This window comes from Calidris pugnax, unplaced genomic scaffold (genome assembly GCF_001431845.1).
Source record: "Calidris pugnax isolate Ruff unplaced genomic scaffold, ASM143184v1 scaffold281, whole genome shotgun sequence".
Taxonomy (NCBI): domain Eukaryota; kingdom Metazoa; phylum Chordata; class Aves; order Charadriiformes; family Scolopacidae; genus Calidris; species Calidris pugnax.
In genome coordinates this window covers 1,519,529-1,537,420 of record NW_015091028.1, presented here as the reverse complement: position 1 = coordinate 1,537,420, position 17,892 = coordinate 1,519,529, and the positions used below count along the sequence as shown (strand labels likewise).

Below are 17,892 nucleotides of genomic sequence, written 5' to 3'. Positions count from 1 at the left end.
ACATGTTCATGTTGGTACTTCATACAGCGCGTGGAGATTTCTAAGGTAATGTTTAAGTCTGAAGAAACAACCCCATTTCTTGCTGTTTTCCTACGGGCAAGTAGGTTTTACAGTTTCATTTCTCAGAGGTGAAAAGTTTATTCTTAGAAACAGAAAATTACTCTCATTTTGCATCTTTGCCAAAGCTGTTTATTTGCTGAAACTAAATTGCTCACACCAGAAATAGTTTTGATGAATCAATCAACTGGAAGTAATATATATATAATGGAAAGGAGAAGATTTATAAAAGTGTTGAAATGTCCTGTTTCAAAATATTTTATTTAAAATAGGAATTTTTTCGTTTAAAATACTGGCAAATTTTGCTAAAAGACCCCCCAAAAAAAAAAAAAAAAAAAGAAAGAAAAACTTACAACTAACCAACTAACTAAAAAAAAAATAAATAATATAGACTTGTTTGAACTCCAAAAGCATTGTGATTTGAGCTGGCAATGGAAAGTTTGGCTCAGCCCTTGCTGTGTTTGATTCTCAGGCTCCATCTGCGAGGGCACCATCGTTCGGCATCGCCTGGGCCTGATCTTACCCAGAGAGAGCTCTGGCAGCTCCTGCTGGCTCCGGGGAAGGGAGGGGGAACCCTCCCCTCTCCAAAATCAGGCCTATTGTATGTGAACAATCAAGAGCATTCAGGCTGAACAACCCTTCAGAAAGCACACCTCAGGAATTCACCATCTCAATGAGGTCTGCCATTCTCTTCTGAGTAACCCCTTGTAATAGGTGGTTTGTCTTTTTTGGTGAGGAGGGCCCTTGGAGCATCCAGCTTCTTGCTGCCATCAAAAGGGGGCTCGTTGGAGAGGGAAGAGCCCAGCAGGGAACACATGAAAACCTAATTTCCTCCCTCATGGGGTAGAAAAGTGCAGAAATGAGGCTGGCCCTTCGGGAAGGAGAAAACAGACATGTATTTGGGAGAAGGAAAGAAGGAAAATCACCAGGAATGAAGGGGCTGCCAAAGTCTAATTCAGGGAAAATTTAGGACCTGGATTTTTACTGAAGTCTGTTGGAAATCGCTGGTCAAAAAATAATACCCAAAAAAAGGACTAATGGTGCTAAGTCCACTGATGTGAGCCACCTCTGTCCCATCCTCTTCGCTGAGGAGGATGAACAATATGGACTGGTTTTAATATTTCTCGGTTTTACTTTTAAAGAAGTCACAACCTAGAAAACGAGAATGTAAAATACAGGCTCCGTTTAGATTTTTGGGGCCAGGCAAGTGATTGCCCATGGATCAGGTGGGACGGTACCAGGGGTGCACAACCACTGTTGAAACGGTACATACAGATCAGAGAGAGGGGTGGTGTCTTTTCATCTGCTCCTAAAGCCCCACCATCCTGCTCTGCCATCACCCTCATCCTCACTCCTGTGGATGAAGAAACGCCACTCATCAGCAGGACACAGCTCCCACACAGAGTTCTAAAGCCCACCAACAGGAATATCTAAAACATACAGAGATTGTGTTCCTTTTTCAACGAATAAGCTCACAGGTCTGCTGGTTTTCTCCTGCAGAGGCAGGGGACATTTTCACAGATGCTAATAGTGTTGATTCTTCATTTTCACCTCAAACCTGGCCAGAGCATTTACAGGACAGAGGAAGCCAGACAAGCCCACATCACAGAGAGCTATTTTCTCAAGAAGGAGACTGTGGTACCACATCATGAAAGAAAACTAAACAGAAAACTGCAGGGAAAGGAAAGCAGCTGCAAATCAGGAAGTTTCCAGTTTGTGCTTTCTGCTTCGAATAACAGGAATTTTTAATCATCTTGCTGCAAACATAAAATTCACGAGGGGGAAAGTACATTTCCCTAAATAAGAGCAACAACCCTCACATGGACAAAAAAGACTTCTCTCTAAGGGCTATTTCCATGGTAACTTGTAAATTCAAAGCTCAAGCTGTTTTGGCTGCAGGGATACTCAGAAAAGGTAACAAGATTGTTTGTTGTTGTTAATAATAGGAAACCATTATCACTGGCCTCTCATGCAAAACGGGCTACATTGTTTTTCTTTAAAACTTCCCCAAAGCTGGCAAAGAACAAGCATGAAAGACTAAGAAAGCTGAGAGTGACTGAACAGAAGGAATTAGAATAGAAACTTATTCATGATTTACCCTTGTAGTTCCCAACCAGCATCCCAATATATCCACGCGGCTCTCTTTATGCTTTCAAAATTGGAAGTGGGTCACAAGTTATGTAAGCACATACAATTTTTACACACAATTTAATTCATTTCCTCCTGCAGCGGTGAAGGGGACATCACAGCACACAACGGTCTAGAGGAAAAAGAAGAGGAGAGATTGAGAATAGGGAAACAAATGCCCCCGGGAACACACACAAACACACAGGCAGACCCTGGGTAGGAAAACTCTGCTTTTCATTGCCAAGAGTTTATCCCTGCGAAGAGATAAATGCAGAGAGAGGAGATGGTGTAAGGGCAGTCTTCACTCAAAGTGTTAATGCAAGGAGCAACTTTGTGCATTTCTTAGCATTTGAATACCTGGCTTAGCAGGTGTCTTTATGCTCTTTTAATGTAAGAGGGGAGGAAATAATTGCACCCCGTTATCTTTCCTGAGGTCCATTTTACTAAGATGAACTCTACAAAGCACTAAGCACATGCTTAAAACCTGTCCGAGGCTGCTTTTTCCCATAACAACAAATAATAAAAGTTAGTATTTAGCCTGGCCTAATCGTGCTGAGGTTGAATGTGTGAATAAACTGGAATCTGCCTTAAGGAAAATACAGCTTTGGATTTAAAGTATTGCATCAGTGTTTTCAGAATCCAATCCAAGACAGCACATCCCTCACCTCTGGCTGTATTTTAAAGGGTGTTGGGGCTGCTCAGTACGTTCTTGGTCGTGCCCATGGATTTATAGGATTAGGTCCCACGCCATCAGCCAACCTTGCACTCGCAGAGCTGAAATGCAGCAGCAGAAAATGCATCTCATTGTGCTGAACAGGACTTGGAAAGGTCTCTAGTTCCAAGCAGAGATTTCAGTTAACATTTCTGAATCCAAGGATCTCTTTAACTGTGTTTGCCAAAAAGCCGATTAAAAAAAGGTACACGGAAAGGTGACTGATGTCTTTGGTAGATTGAAATATGACTCAACTCAACCTACAAAATAGTTAATAAAGCATAAATGTGCACGCTGTTATCTAATATTAAAACAAAACAAAAAAATCATCAGAAGGGAGATAACTTTGTGCAAATGTTTCGTAAGTTTGTATCATGGGAGAGTCTCCCTCAGCAATCAATGCAATCCTAAAAAACGCTGTGGGAACCACCTCATGTGCAGGATATCAGTCCCAAAGATGCTCCCCGAATTCCCAGCTTTTCAAGGTGCTCAATTAGCATCAGTTTTCTTCCTCGCTGCAGTTCAGCACAGGCTGATGAGGCTTCAGCCATGGACCCTGTTAATCCAGCAGGTAGGGAGGCTTGTGAGGGGACTAAAAAGACCCCAAATTTTATTTGCAGTTCAAAGATGAAGAGGTCACTGCCACTGCGTGCTGCTAGGGGGTCTTTGGAAGACTGTAGGGTTTTCTTGTGTAGGTGAAACTTCTAAGATCTTAAAATAGGCCTTTGTCCCCTGAAATACTCTTTTTAATCCAGGGATTGCACTGTGTGTAGGGAAAGCAAAAGTGCAAAGCACCCGTTAAAATTTTCAGCCACGGAGACAGAAATTATACCAACTTAGAGCTTTCAAAATTAATTTTTCCTACATTTTCAGATTAACATCTTCTTCTTTGTACTTATGTAACTGATTATGCATGTTAAGTACTGTAAATATTACCTTGTCACCAGCTTGTACCCCTTCCACTTTAGAGCCTGCTAGAAGCCAGTTATCCCTGTATGTTCTTTCTGCTCTGGAAATGTGATTTCTCGCTTGTCACCATGTGTTGTCCCCAGCCCCCCACCTCTGACACTTCAGTCCCTGAAGGGATGAAGGTTGGGTACCAGGACAGCCCTGGGCTTTCTGCATCCCGCACCCATCCCTGCCAGTGGGAATGCCTCACCCTGAGTGCCATCTCCAGCAGGAACCAGTGGCTGCTCCCTGCTGGAATGAGGGAGAGAAAGGGGGGGAAGGTGGAGCTGGAGTAGCTGCAAATGGTTTCCAATTAGTGGGTCCTTCTTTGTTGCTGTGAAGAGAGGGGATTAGGGGCAGGTCACAGGCCCAGAGATAAAACCTGCTCCAACAGTAGCTTAGGCAGTGCCTTGGTGGTGGGGAGCACCGCTCTGGGGCTGCCTGGGCTGGTGAGGACCTTGCCTTTGGGGAAAGAAGGGGGACAGAGAGGGCCAGAGGTGAGACCCCTGCGTGAGTCCCCATGGCCCGGGGGTTTCTCTGTGCCCTGGTGCTGCTGGTGGCCCTGCCACCCGTCCCTGGGCAGGCCGGGGAGTACTGTCACGGCTGGGCCGGCGGCCTCCAGCGCTGGCACCGCGGCTTCCAGTGCCCCGAGCGCTACGATGGCCCCGAGGCCACTCTGTGCTGCGGCACCTGCAGCTTGCGCTACTGCTGCTCCTCCAGAGAGGCCCGGCTGGACCAGGGCCGCTGCCCCGGTGACTATCAGCAGCCCAGCCCCAGGCCTCCAGTGCCAGGTAAGCTTCCCGTGCCTCCAGCAGATGGGGAGGGGACATAGCAGATGTGCTTTCTTCTTTCTGTCCCCTGGAACAGCCTTCCCTTGGTGGCATTGGCCAGATCCTTCCTCTTTTCTCTGCCCTTCGGAGTTGCAGAAGGTGTGGAGCCCGGGCACGGTGCTTGTTATGGCCACGACCTCTCAGTTCCCTTCACTGGGAAGAGAGGAGAACTTGGGGCTTCACTCTAAAGACTTTTCTATCAGTCCTACTCTTAGGATAGGCTCTAAGGTACTAACAAAGTAGTGTGGTGGCACCTCGGATGTTTCTATCCCTGGCGGAAGGTGTGTGTTGCCAGCCTGGTTTGGGAATGCATGGGGATGCCTCCAAGTAACACCTTCAGAACTGAAGTTCTCTTGTGAAAATGCTTTTTAGTCCTCAAAGCCAGATTCCACAGGCAGCCCAGAGTTACAGGTACTCGCTGTAAAACTCAGGTACAAGCCTGAATTTCTACTTAGACTTGCACAAGTGAGAGTAGCTGTGAGGTTTGAGCGCTGGCACAGCCCTTGCATGGACAGCAATGGCAGGTGCTGTAGGAGCCACTGGGCCAACCCTCTCTACTTCAGTCAGGCTTTTTCAAACGAGCCTGTCAGAGCAATTGCCAGCTTCTCCTTGATTAGCAAGAGAAGAGTTGAGAGTAAAACTGCTCTGTCCTGCTCCCTGGTGCACGTTCAGGAATGGAGAAGGGAATATAACCTGGAATATCCGTGGAGGAATGCTTGGCTAACGTCACTCTTGTGTTTTCAGTGCCCGTGTACCTGCCGTTCCTTCTCGTGGGGTCTCTGTTTGTGGCGTTTGTTGTTGGCGGTGCCTGTGTTGGAATTTGCTGCTGCAAATGCTTAAAATCCCAGGAGGAGGAGGAGGAGCAGCAAAGTGGACTTACCCCCGGCCAGACTTGGCTACTAGAACCTGATCTTCCTTCTCGCCTCTCCAGCTCCAGTTCTGCCACCAGGAGCTCACTGAGTAATGGTCCTCAGAGTAGCAACATCTGTGTGACTCTGGCTCCATCCCTCCCTATTATTGGGTTGGCTGAAGATGCTCAGTTCTTAAGTCCTCTACGCCCCGGTGGACAATCCTTGCCCCCATCCCGTGCCAACCACAGGATTCCGACTGACCCCACCGCGATAATCCCTGCGACAGCTTTCCTTAAAAGAACAATTTATGGGCACGGTGTTAACACCTCCCCCCTTGGGGTACCACAGGGTGACCAAATGATCTACTCGGGAGCTCGTGTCTGAGGGGATGATGCAGCCTCAACTGGATCCTATTATAAAAAGTTCTTTGGGACCAAAACGAGGGCTTTCAAATGTTTGACACTCTTAGGAAGTGCTTTTTGACTTTTTACAGCTCTGAAGATGATGTTTTAGAACTTCTTTTTGGTTCTTGTTCTTTTAACTTGTGTTATTTTAATGCTATTGAAAAAGGCAAGATTCCGAGGCCTGTATGCCTTTTCAAGGAATGACTGAAATGAGTTTCACCCTTCCCTGGTGCTTTCAAGATGTCACATCATGCTGGAGGGGACATGTAGAGCCCTTGGTTTCAATTCCTGTGGCTGTGTCACTTCTCAGCAGCTTCGGACAGGGAGGTGCCTTAGAGGAGTTATTAATTGTGGACACTTGACAGCCTGGAAAGCCCAGGAAGGATGTACTTAATCCACACACTCCTACCCCTAAACTGATGCAGGATGGGAAAACACCCTAATGAACTATCAGTTAATTGGTGCTGCTAAAGGAGCAACTTCTAACCCTAATTTCATTAAAATGTAGGTTTAGTACAGATACAAGGGGAAGGTAATAAAACAATGTGTGTGTTGTGTTCTCTCTCCCAGTGGCTTAGTGGTCTTTTTTTCTTTCTTTACATAACTGGAGACTTCAAAAGGATGAAGAATTAGAGGGGAAGGTAAGAACTAATTAAAACTCCAATCAGTTTTCTGAGGATATGCTGGGAGATGCTGCCTGCTTTGACTCCCTGCTCAGACTCTGCTGTCTGGCTGCAGCCCTCCCCTTCCCAGCAGGGCACCCGGAGGAAGAAGTTGTCAAAATACCCTGCTGGCTGCTGGAGTGTTTTACCACCTCCTCCAGCACAGAGCCCCGGGTGATGCTGCTGTCAGGGCATGTTAAAAGGACTCCACAGGCGTTACCAGTAGGAGCAGGGGCCAAGGCTTCAAAATCTTGTCTGTGTAAATGCTAAAACCTTTCCTGTGCCTGTCAAACAAAACTGGTCCCATAAAGGCTCTTGGAGACTTCTCCTGTAAGTCAGTTGGACTAATATACTTCGTATTTTGTGCAATTTAAACAATATACAATATCATATATTGTAAACAAATGTATGACCTGACACTACTTAGTGTATCTTTTATTTCAGAACGTTATCTCATAATTCTGATGAGCGGTATGTCCTACAGTGATGCCCATGCTAAGCCCCCGGATATCCCAGAGCCTGGTTTGGGGGGGGCAAGGTGATACATCCGAATAATTTCCTGACTCTTTCATGGGGGTGGATCCAAAATTTCACAGAATTCAGCTGAGCCAGGGCTGTGACTGACGGTTGCTTGGCCAGTTCTCTTAAAATTGGAATAAGAATACAAGCATGAAAACAAAATAGCCTAAAAAGAAAAGCTTCCCTGAAGTCCCGAGACTTATGTCGTACGCTCCTTTTAGTACTGAAAAAACCAGTAAGTTAAGGCTTCCAAAATATATTAGCTTGAACTTAAACATGTCCTTGTGGCAGGTCACTGGGATTTACTGGTAACTTCACCAATACCCAGTACGGCAGGTGGAAAGCTGGTTTTTAAAGTTAGGGTTTAAGCTGGTATTGCTGAAAGCACTGAGAAAATGGCTTCTTTTATTTTCTAAAGTAACTGTTTGTGGTTGGCTTAGGAAAATCTGTAGCTGAAGGGAGTAGTTCATCCGGTTAAATGCCCGGATTTGAAAAACTCGTGTCAGTTTAGAGATAAATGAACAAAATCCTTCCTGATGCTCTTTGTTCTGGGAAAGGCAGAGCCCACCCAGCCCCTGGCGGCACATCCCCGCTCTCAGGAAGGGGTAATTCCTGCTCAGTGGACTCGGGCATTAGAAACAGAGAACTGATGGGTTTATCAGCTGCTCTCTCCTTTACTAAAACGTGATTATTCTCTGCTGTAGATTTTCTGAAGGAAAAAAGGTAAAGAAATACGTGACCTGACAGGCAGGGTCTGTCGGTGGTGTCCACGGAGCTCCTGTCAGCTCCAGCAGAAATGGCAGGCTCTCCAGGAGAAAGTTTTAAATGAAACAAGAAACCAGAAAAATAGCCTTCCTGATACCATAAAACGGAACAAGGTCAAGAGGTTCCCGGGGAACCCTCAAGAATGAAAAGGGGGAAAAAAAAAAAAAAAGTTGCTTAGCAGCGAGGAAGAGAAAAGCTAAATGGTTTCTGTGACTGGGGCCTGCCTGGCTCTCAGGGGAGGAAGAGCAGAGTGCTGGGAGGCAGCAACCCTTCCTCTCCCTCACCTCCCTCTCGGGATTCACAACTGAAAATCTGAGATACCAAAAAAGGGGGGGGGGGCGGGTAACCGGGAACAGCAGGATTTTCTGGATTTTATATATAGCTAGAATTAGTGCTTGCGGCTGAAATCCAGGTCGAGTATTTCAAGAGTTCAATATTTCTTTTCAAATTTGGGAGAGAAAAGAAGAACTAACCGACGTGTTGCACCGCACGGGCTGGAGAGGCGTTTTCCAAAGGTCCATTTCCATAAGGGCTTCCATCGGGCACCAGTTACAAACTGGGATGAGGGCGGTCCCCGCTGGCACCTGCACCCACAGCGGATCAGCGCTGGGGGGGACGAAGGGAAAAGCGCAGGGTATTTTTGATGTAAATTCTCCCCCTTTGCTAATTGAGGGGCCTGGCCACTGAGTTTAGCACATCTTTAGACAGATGGGATACGGTCCAGCTAAATCCCTTTATTTTGTCTCCCCTGAACTGCTTTTCCCGGCTCAGGCCGGGGCAGCGGCGCTCAGCGGGGGCTAATGGGCTACTTAGCGCCTATTGTCGGGGGGGCTGGGCTTTGTTTGCCTAATGATGCCCCCATCCCATTCCCCTCCGCTTCTAATTAAGAAATGATTTACCCTCTTTGCTCCTTAAGCCTCAGTAATGACACAGGTGATCGGAATTGTTCTCGCTGAATTCCCTCCGGATTTAGGAAGACAGAAGGTGCGAGCCAGGGATGGGGAGGGCCGGGGGGGGCGGCGGCGGCGGCGGGATGAGCCCCCAAAAGCCTGGTCCGATCCTGGTGGCCGGGGGGGGCTCCTTCCTTCCAGCAGTGGGGGGCATTTGCTTCGGCTTCTCTCTGTTCCTAATTGAGCTCAGATAAACCACAATGGATTTTTGTCCAAGTTGTTTTGGTTTTTTTTTTGACAGTTTTAACCAAACTCGTTTAAAGCGTGGTGGATTTCTATGTTTTATATAATCCCATCTCCGCAATATTCCTGTTTTACTCATCTTTTTTTTTTTTGCACCGAATCGATGCTCAGCGCTGCTCCATCCACCCTGTGCTACCAGAAAATAAAACCAAAGGAACTTGAAGACCTTTTATTTCTCATGCTATAAAGCCATGGTTTTTAAAGTACAGAATAAAAAGCAAACCCCCTTTCTGCCTGGGCAAGGATCTCCATTTTCCCTCGGGGAAAACTAAGATACAGAGAAGTTATTTCAAGGTCTTTCACCTTTTTCACCCTTTGCCTCTTCCAAGGCCACCCAGAGCCCTGGCTGCGTCACTCAGATGAGCCCACCGTTGGTATTAACAGTAGAATGAAGTTCTTTGGCTCAAAATAATGATCAATATTTGCCTTGCATGAAGGTACAGATTTGGTGTTATTCAGCGTAGCTGCGGTGCTGTCAGTGGACAAGCAGCACTGACTGCTGTGGGCGCTGGATGGTTTTTTTGGGTGTTTACTCCAAGGGTTTCACAAAGATCCTCAACAATTCACTCCAATCAAGTCAATTCAGCTCTGACCTGAAGGAAGGCCCCCCTCTGCCCTTCAGGCACAGCTTCGCTGATTGGCTATTCTTCAGTGCCAGGTACTCTGACAAATACAGCAAAAATTACCTTGGGGGCCTTGATTAGCGGGGACTCATTAGCAAACAGTGCCCCTGGGACAGGGGATTGCAGCTGGTGCCTGCCGGGGAGCAGGGCCCTTCCTTCACTCATCGGGTCTTTCCAAGATCACCACTGGAAATTGTTTTTTTTTTTCTTTCTGTTCCCTCATCTCCTGAATTTCAAATTTCTGAATCTCCTGAATTTCAAACCATCACATTTCAGAAAGGACCTTGTGTAAATTTCCACTGGAAATGTGGACAAGGGATCCATTCCACCCAGCACATCCCAAGCCACTGCTTATCTGGGGGGAAATCTGATGGAGCCCCACTGATATTTCCTATCAGTGGGGTCAGAGAGCAGTGATTCTGCCAAAGAATGTGGCTCTAACCAGCCCAGGATTTTTACATTAATAATAATGTCTTTTGAGGACTGAGGACTGAGTTCTTGACAGACATGCAGCTCAGAGGACAGGCGCTTCTGGAGGGCTGGATGGAAACAGGTGTAACAGGGTTTACTTTTAAATTAACTTTCTATTGATAAAATTCACCAATGTAATGAACTTGTGCCACCTCGCCGACTATAATTTACATGGGAGAAGTGGAAATAGGGTATTATTACTCCAAAAAATGTACCCGTATGTATTCAGGCCCAGAGAAGGGACCCTGGAGGCAGCTGCTGAGGGAGAGGGAGGAGCAGGCTCTGAGCATCTCTCCTGCCACCCATGAGGCAGTACCTGCTGTGCCAAGCAGCAGTAGTTTTGTGTGGATTACAGCATTCTCTTCTTAAATCTCCTCTTTCTCTACTGTTCAAATGAAGATACGGTTTTCAAGGTGTCCCCGTTCATTTTGAAATGACAGTCTGTATTTATGCTGCTTGTCACGGCTCCTGGAATTCCAGGCGTCTTCAGATCTCCCCCTCTGAACCCCTTGGTTTACAAACACCGGCTCTGAAACCCAATATCAAAGAGAATCCACACACACAGAGCAGAAACTATTACAATAACCAGATGGAGGCTTTTGATTCCCTCCAGAAGAGAACAGCTGCGGCTGCGAGCACAACATATGCACTCGCCCAAATTAATCATAATATTCACTTCAGGTTAATCTCACAGTTTATCTCAAATACATGAATTAAATATTCTACGAATGTTTTAAATGCTGTAGGTCAGTGGGCTCTGCCTTTCAGACCGACATCTGCAATAAGGAAGTTCACGTAAAATCGCATCCTGGCTGGGAGGCAGCACCTTCAAGTAGATACAATTCATTTGTCATGTTTTTTACAAAGCCAAATCCAACGAAAATAACCAAACAAAATGAAAACCTGGCCACAAACAGCTGCAATACAAGGAGCATCAGCTGCATAACTCAGAGCTGGGCTTCAGAGAGGCAGTGGGTGGACAAAGTCCTTGGGACTTCTTTAACAGTTGAATCAATCGGGATAGTAATTCATGCACAGGCACTTTTCCCCCTGTATAAATAGGGATTGTATTAATAGGAAACGAGAGTAAACAATCCCTTCTTAAAGAAATGTTATGCATAAAACCAGATAAATCAGTGCAAATATTAAGTCAGGGAAAAGTTATACTTTTCTGTGCCTGTCTGGAGACAGCCTCACTCAGCCAGGGATCACACAATTCGTGAACAATTAGTTTCCTCTATGCAACTCCTAGTCTGGATTTTTTTGTTGTTCCTGATAACTATATGTTTTTCACTGAAGAGGCTCATTTCTGAGTTCACAGACTGGCTCTTCAGCACCCCATGACTGACACACACACCTCCTGCTAAGAGAGCTCCAAAATGGCAGGGTATCGTGACCTGCACTACACAGATATTGCTGCAAAACTTCCTGCAATTCCAGGTGATCACAACAGGCTCTTGTAAAGGAAATCACATTTATTTCAGTATCACAACCACAAAAATCCCCCCAAGCAGAGGTCCTGTACGTCTGGAAAGCGTTTTGCCAAACAGGGTGTGAGATGTCTCCTGGGTTACAGGTAATTTGGAGCCATCAGTTCCCCTGCTTCTTCCGCTGAATAAACAATCCCAACTGATTTCCCTGCTCCAGATGATCTGTCCAAGCAAATCATCTTTTCATTTATTTTCCCCTTGCCTAGGAGGAAATCTTTCTTTCCTATTAAAAGATGGTTGCGTGGGAATATTGGTCAATGGTCTATGAAATGAGAGAAAGAGTTACGTTTTGTTGACAATTTAGAGAAAGATTTATGTAGAGCCGTTCGTCTGGGTTGGTCCTCCCAGTAACTGTCGTTTCACAAAACACAGAGGGAACAACGTCATCCTCACTTGAGAGTGTGTGTGTGTGTGTGCACGTGTGTGTGTGTGTGCACGTGTGTGTGTGCACGTGTGTGTGTGTGTGCACGTGTGTGTGTGTGTGCATCGCTTCTCTCTGCTGGGAAGGATGACAATTGTTCACCTACCTGTGACAAATCCCAGGGTGACAGACTCTAATGGTTCCCCTGGTTATTGGGAAAGTATCCCCATTTTGGGGGACTGTGCATGGATCAGCCACGGCTTCGGTTCTGCTTTGGTTCTCTCTAGAGTCAGTGCAAGGACAGAGAAGCCTCGAGAAGGTGCTTTAAGCCACCCAGGTCACGTTTCCACCATGAGCAGCCCCCGAGACTGCACACCCTGTGTCCCTTGGCAGAGCAGCCCCACGTTTCACAATTTACACATTTAGGGTGAACCCAACGACAAATCTCAAGGTGAAACTCCTCCCCCAGATTTTGTAGCAGAGGTAACACACGTACAGTGCTAAAACCAAAGGGGTCCAAGTTCCTTTCCCCTCTAGTTATAGGGAATAGCTACAACATATATTAGAATTCAAAACATAAGAGTAAGACCAATCTACTGGAGCTCAGCTCAGCCCCAGACAATCAGCAATAGACTCTTCTGTCACAGGACACGGGGATTTGAAAGCGTTCAGCTGTTTAAGGCATCATCTCTTCCTGTAATAAAGGAACCTGGGTGTCAGAAAGAGCAGAACAACCACCTCCCAAAAATCCAGGTCTCTGGAAACCCTCTGCCCAGCACCTGGGAACACACCCAGGGGCCCTGCTGGGAGAGACAGCGCTGCTCACCCCGAGACCTCCTCCCCGAGGGCCACGCTCCCCGGAGTGTTACGGTACTTCTTTACTGGGGGGGAATTTACAAGCAGATGGGGGGGACTTGATAGCCCTTCTCCTTTTCTCCAACCCATTCTTATTCATGTAATTGTCTAGGCCTTATTTGAAAATCCCTAAGCTATTTGCCTCGATAATTGAAGTTTTATTCATACTGTGGGGTTTGAAGAAGCCGAGCACAGTGTTCTCCTGCACGAAAAATCCAAACGATGTTTCTGTGTGGCTGGAATTTAATCTATTCTGAGTGGTGCCTCTGCTCCCGGGTGCTTTGCTTACCAGAGGGGAGCTCTCTGGGGCTGAAAACAGAAGACATTTTAGCCTTTCCATGCGAGTGTGTGCGCGCAGGAATGCAAATCTGTAAAAGCTTCAGAGTTCATCTAAAATGCTAATGGGATTCTAGAGCTCCCAACCTCTAGAGCCTCCTGCTCCTGGGTCCCACCAGCCCCCTGCAGGGCTCCAGGCTGGGGGCAGAGTGGCTGGAGCTGTTGGGCAGAAAAGGACCTGGGGGTGTTGGTCGCCTGTCACTGAACAGGAGCCAGCAGTGTGCCCAGGTGGCCAAGGTGGCCACCAGCATCCTGGCCTGGGTCAGGAACAGCGTGGGGACTGGACTCGGGAGGTGATGGTCCCCCTGCACTGGGCACTGGGGAGGCCCCACCTCAAGGGCTGTGTCCAGTTTTGGGCCCCTCCCCACAAAAAAGGCCTTGAGGGGCTGGAGTCGGTCTAGAGAAGGGCAACGGAGCTGGTGAGGGGTCTGGAGAACAAGTCTTGTGAGGAGAGGCTGAGGGAGCTGGGGGTGTTCAGCCTGGAGAAGAGGAGGCTGAGGGGAGACCTTCTGGCTCTCTCCAACTCCCTGAAAGGAGGGGGTGTCACTGTTACTCACAACTGAGAGGGGACCATGAATGTACATCACTTCTCAACATCCAGGATCAATCTGGCAGAGTCCTTTAAGCTGAGCCATCACAGGAGCCAGCGGGTGCTCTACGAATGAAGAGTTCGAAAGCTCAGGGCCCCACAGCTCTAAGTGTTCCTTAGGTTGAAGAACTCATAAATAGGTGCAAGAAATAATAATGGAAAATTCAATTTAATACAGGACAAAGGAGGGGCGGGGGGATTCTTAAGATATATTCTTAATGAGGGAATAAAGGACAAGGAGCTGAAGGACTAGCCAGAACCTTTAGTTCTTCTGGGGAGATAACTTTTGAAAGCACATGGTGTTGAGGTAACTGAAATAAAATGATACTTTAATGACACTGCCCATCAGGTCATTAAGGTGATCAGGCCATTTGTTTCTGTTGCTTTTAATTATCTTCTGTGGAGTCATTCTGGTTTCATACTGGTGTAAACACATCCCGTCCCATGCTGTTTAATTTCCTTACAGATCTTGTTTGCCTCTTTTTTAATTTTGTGAGGACTTTAACTTCCAGGTGTTTCAATCAGCAATGAAAGAAAAAAGATCATCTTAGAATGAAATGGAATCAACTCAAACTGCATTTTAGCTTTATGAATGCTCATTTTCTTATACTGGCAATTGCCAGTCACCAGTCTCAGGCAAGACAGCCTGACACTGTTAACCATCTAAATACCATCATTTTGAAATAACCATAGGCTTCTGCTTGTTATTGCTTAAGATTCAACAGAGGATGCAGCGTAAATGGGCTTTAAGGGAACCGGTTCTATTATCCCTGCTAGCTGGGGCAATGACTACTATTGTGAAAGTAAAATTACTGTCATTAAATCAAGAAACTAATTAGAATCAGATCATCAAGTTCATTTTCTGCTGGAGACTTGGTCTACTGGCACGGGGTAACGATTTAATTGGAAGAACATCTCAGGCCTGAGCTAAGTCCATCAGGTTGGTGTTTCTGATGCTCAAGCTGCCCGGGAGAGCCTCGGCAGTTCAGAAAGTCCCCGGGCACTTGTGGTGCTCTGGGCGAGCAGCTCTCACTGGGGGGAAGGTGGGTGTCCTGCTTTGAGTGAGGCAGGATTAATTTCTCTTTCAGTAATTTCACTTTTCAGTAAGGTCTCTTCTAAAGCTTGGGAAAACTGAATTTTTAGAGATGCAGGTGCAGGGACCAGGAGGAGCGAGACCCGGGCACTTGCCCCAAGCTGCCAACAGGGTTATTTATTTCACACCATTCTATATAAATCGGAAAGTTTGCTGAGGAGTTTTTCTCTTCTATGACAGCTGCCATCCTGGGAAGTCCTTGCCCCGGTGCCGGAGCCCTGAGCCCTTCCCCTCCTCCTGAACCCGCAGCGCTCCCCGTGTCCCACACCGCTGTCCCTGCGGGGAGGGCAGGGCTCTGACTGCCCACCCACAGCATGGCAGCACCAAGACTTATTTTACCTGTCTTCTGAACGCTCTTCAAAATGATATGTCAGTGCAAAATGTGTTCCCATATGTATCCTTCATTATTTTTTAAGGACACTTTAAGCATGAGTGCAGAGGAGGGCAACAAAACTAGTGAAGGGCCTAGAAGACAAATCATATGAAGAGCGGCTGAAGGAGCTGGGACTGTTTAGTGTGAGGAAGAGGAGGCTGAGGGGAGACCTCATCACCCTCTACAACTACTTGAAAGGACACTGTAGAGAGGTTGGTGCTGGTCTCTTCTCACAGGTAATTAACAATAGAACGAGAGGGAACGGCTTCAAGCTCCAACAGGGGAGGTTTAGATTGAACATTAGGAAGGAATTTTTCACGGAAAGAGTGGTCGGGCATTGGAACAGGCTGCCCAGGGAGGGGGTGGAGTCCCCATCCCTGGCTGTGTTTAAGGGCCGTTTAGATGCAGTGCTGAGGGACATGGTGTAGGGGAGGACTTTGTAGAGTAGGGGAGATGGTTGGGCTCGATGATCCCAAGGGTCTCTTCCAACCTCAATGATTCTATATGCATGTTTATACGCTTAATATGAACTCTTACCAGGCTGCAGGAAGTAATTGGAGACCCCCCCCAAAAAAAACCAACCCCAAAGTGTATGTATCTGAGGTACATTCTATTAATGGGACTTCAGAGATAACGATTTTACAATTGTGTTGTCTTTCTAACCAACACACAGCAGAAGCAATGATAAATGTACTTCCTAGTGGCAGCATTACCCAACACCCAGCCCGGCAGAACGTTCCACAGGGCACGGACATCAGAGTTATGTTTCAAGTAAGCGACTGTTAAGAATACAAGCACTTAACCAAGACAATGAAAATTATTATTTAAGATTCCAGAGGTTGTATTTATCGATGTCTTAGACTGGGATACTAAACCTCTCAAACACACCTGCAGGTAAGTGGCACAAAATGGTTGCCAAACTTCATATTAGTGTCCATTTTCTAAGTTCTCAAACAGTCTCAGAAAACGAAGAGAGAAGTTTCTCTCTCCAAAAATACAATCATGCGAAACAACCCACCTCCTTTCCAGTAAGGAAATGCTCAGAGCAACACTGATGCTCCTTCTTGCAAGGCCACGAGATTTCTCAGAAATAAGCCCACCTTGAGAAGAGATTTAAAAGATCTCAAAACAGCATCCTCCGAACAAACTACAAAATCCCTCCACTTTTCCCAGTAGAAATAATATTCCACCAATAAAGAATGAGAAGAATTAAAACAGGAAGAGCCTTGCTAATATGACTGACAGCACGTGTAGGAGCCAATCCTGCAACGGGTAGTATCACAAAAGCTGCTGAGAAGGAATAAATGCTGTGTTTTTCCAACAGATGGATACATGATGGGTTAAACACAGTGTCAATATGAAAAGCTGCAATTTCTAAATTCAGACCTTTTCTGAACTGTCAAAACAACTCACCAGTTTGAAGTAAATTCTGAAAAGATTCCCAAAAGATTCAACCTATTACTGAAGAAAACTGATTAATAAGTCTAGTATCGATCTGTCAGAAGTGTAGGATGGCTTTGCCTTTCCCTTTCAAAGCCCTCCCCACAGCAGCACCCTGGGAATTCAGCAGGAGGGCCCACAGAGAAATCATGAAGCAAAAATAATAAAAGGAGACAAGAAAATGAAGAGAAGCTCAAAAATTAACTCTCTGGGTTTCTGAGTTCTCTTCTTTCACATGAATTAATGTCATGTTCAGGAAAAAACCCCCAACCTGTCCTTTGAAGGGCACACGTTGTTCCTCAGAAGCACAGTGATAAACTCAAATACCCAACTATTTAATGCATCTCCTTAAAGGCACCAACAATAACTCTGTATGGGGAAAAATTAAAATAACTGATGCAAACACGTAGAAAAGGACACAGACTGAGTTAACAACCAACACCTTTGTCTCTGAAAGCAAAAGGATGATGCACTGGAACTTTCTTACGCTCGAGTTGCTGTTGGAAGCAGCACTGAATCTATTCAGACACCAAAAATCAAGATTATTGTGAAAGATGTGATTTGGAGATTCAGTCGCAGAGATGCTGCTGGGACCAAGGACGAGACAGCAAGACACAGTTTGTCTTTTTTTTTCTCACAAAAGGTTTTTAGTCCTCTTTTCTCCACCATGAAGCCTAGTGAAAATGCAGTTAATTGTGGTTCCCTCCCACCACCCGAAGCGTAATTAACAACAGCTACCCACAAATACAGGTCTACCTTTTTTTTCTGTCTGAAAGGCAGTGGACACTTTTAATTTGTATGCACAGCTCTGATCTGCTGTGGACACCAGCCAGTCTCTAGCAACTTTAAGCAAAGATCAATCCATTTCTTTAATTAGAGACGTGAATTAATGGCAACTGAAAGGACCCCTTCCAATCCAGCGGGCCCTAAACAGTGAATTTTGAGATGCTGCCTGCCCTCGAGAATTGCCTTTGTAAGATTTTCAAACCATCCAGTGATTTACGGTGTCTGGGTGCTGCTTGGCAGTACTTTCCACCTCTGTGCTGATAAAGAAGGAAACCTTTATTGCACCTTGAACTGTCAACAAATGCTTTGAAATTTCATAAGAGTTCTTGCATTTGTCCTTCACGTTTCCAGAGTTTAAAAAAAACCAACCTCAAACTACCTGCCTTTCCACACAGAATAATGCTTAT

General features: G+C 46.1%; 1 protein-coding gene across 1 annotated transcript; it reads left to right on the top strand.

Moving 5' to 3' along the window:
* Positions 1-4,364: 4,364 nt before the first annotated feature.
* Positions 4,365-5,909, top strand: LOC106896194 (protein shisa-1-like). The gene is made up of 2 exons (XM_014955977.1): positions 4,365-4,635; positions 5,419-5,909. The coding sequence occupies exons 1-2, from the start codon at positions 4,365-4,367 to the stop codon at positions 5,907-5,909; spliced, it is 762 nt and encodes a 253-aa protein (XP_014811463.1).
* The last annotated feature ends 11,983 nt before the right edge of the window (positions 5,910-17,892 follow it).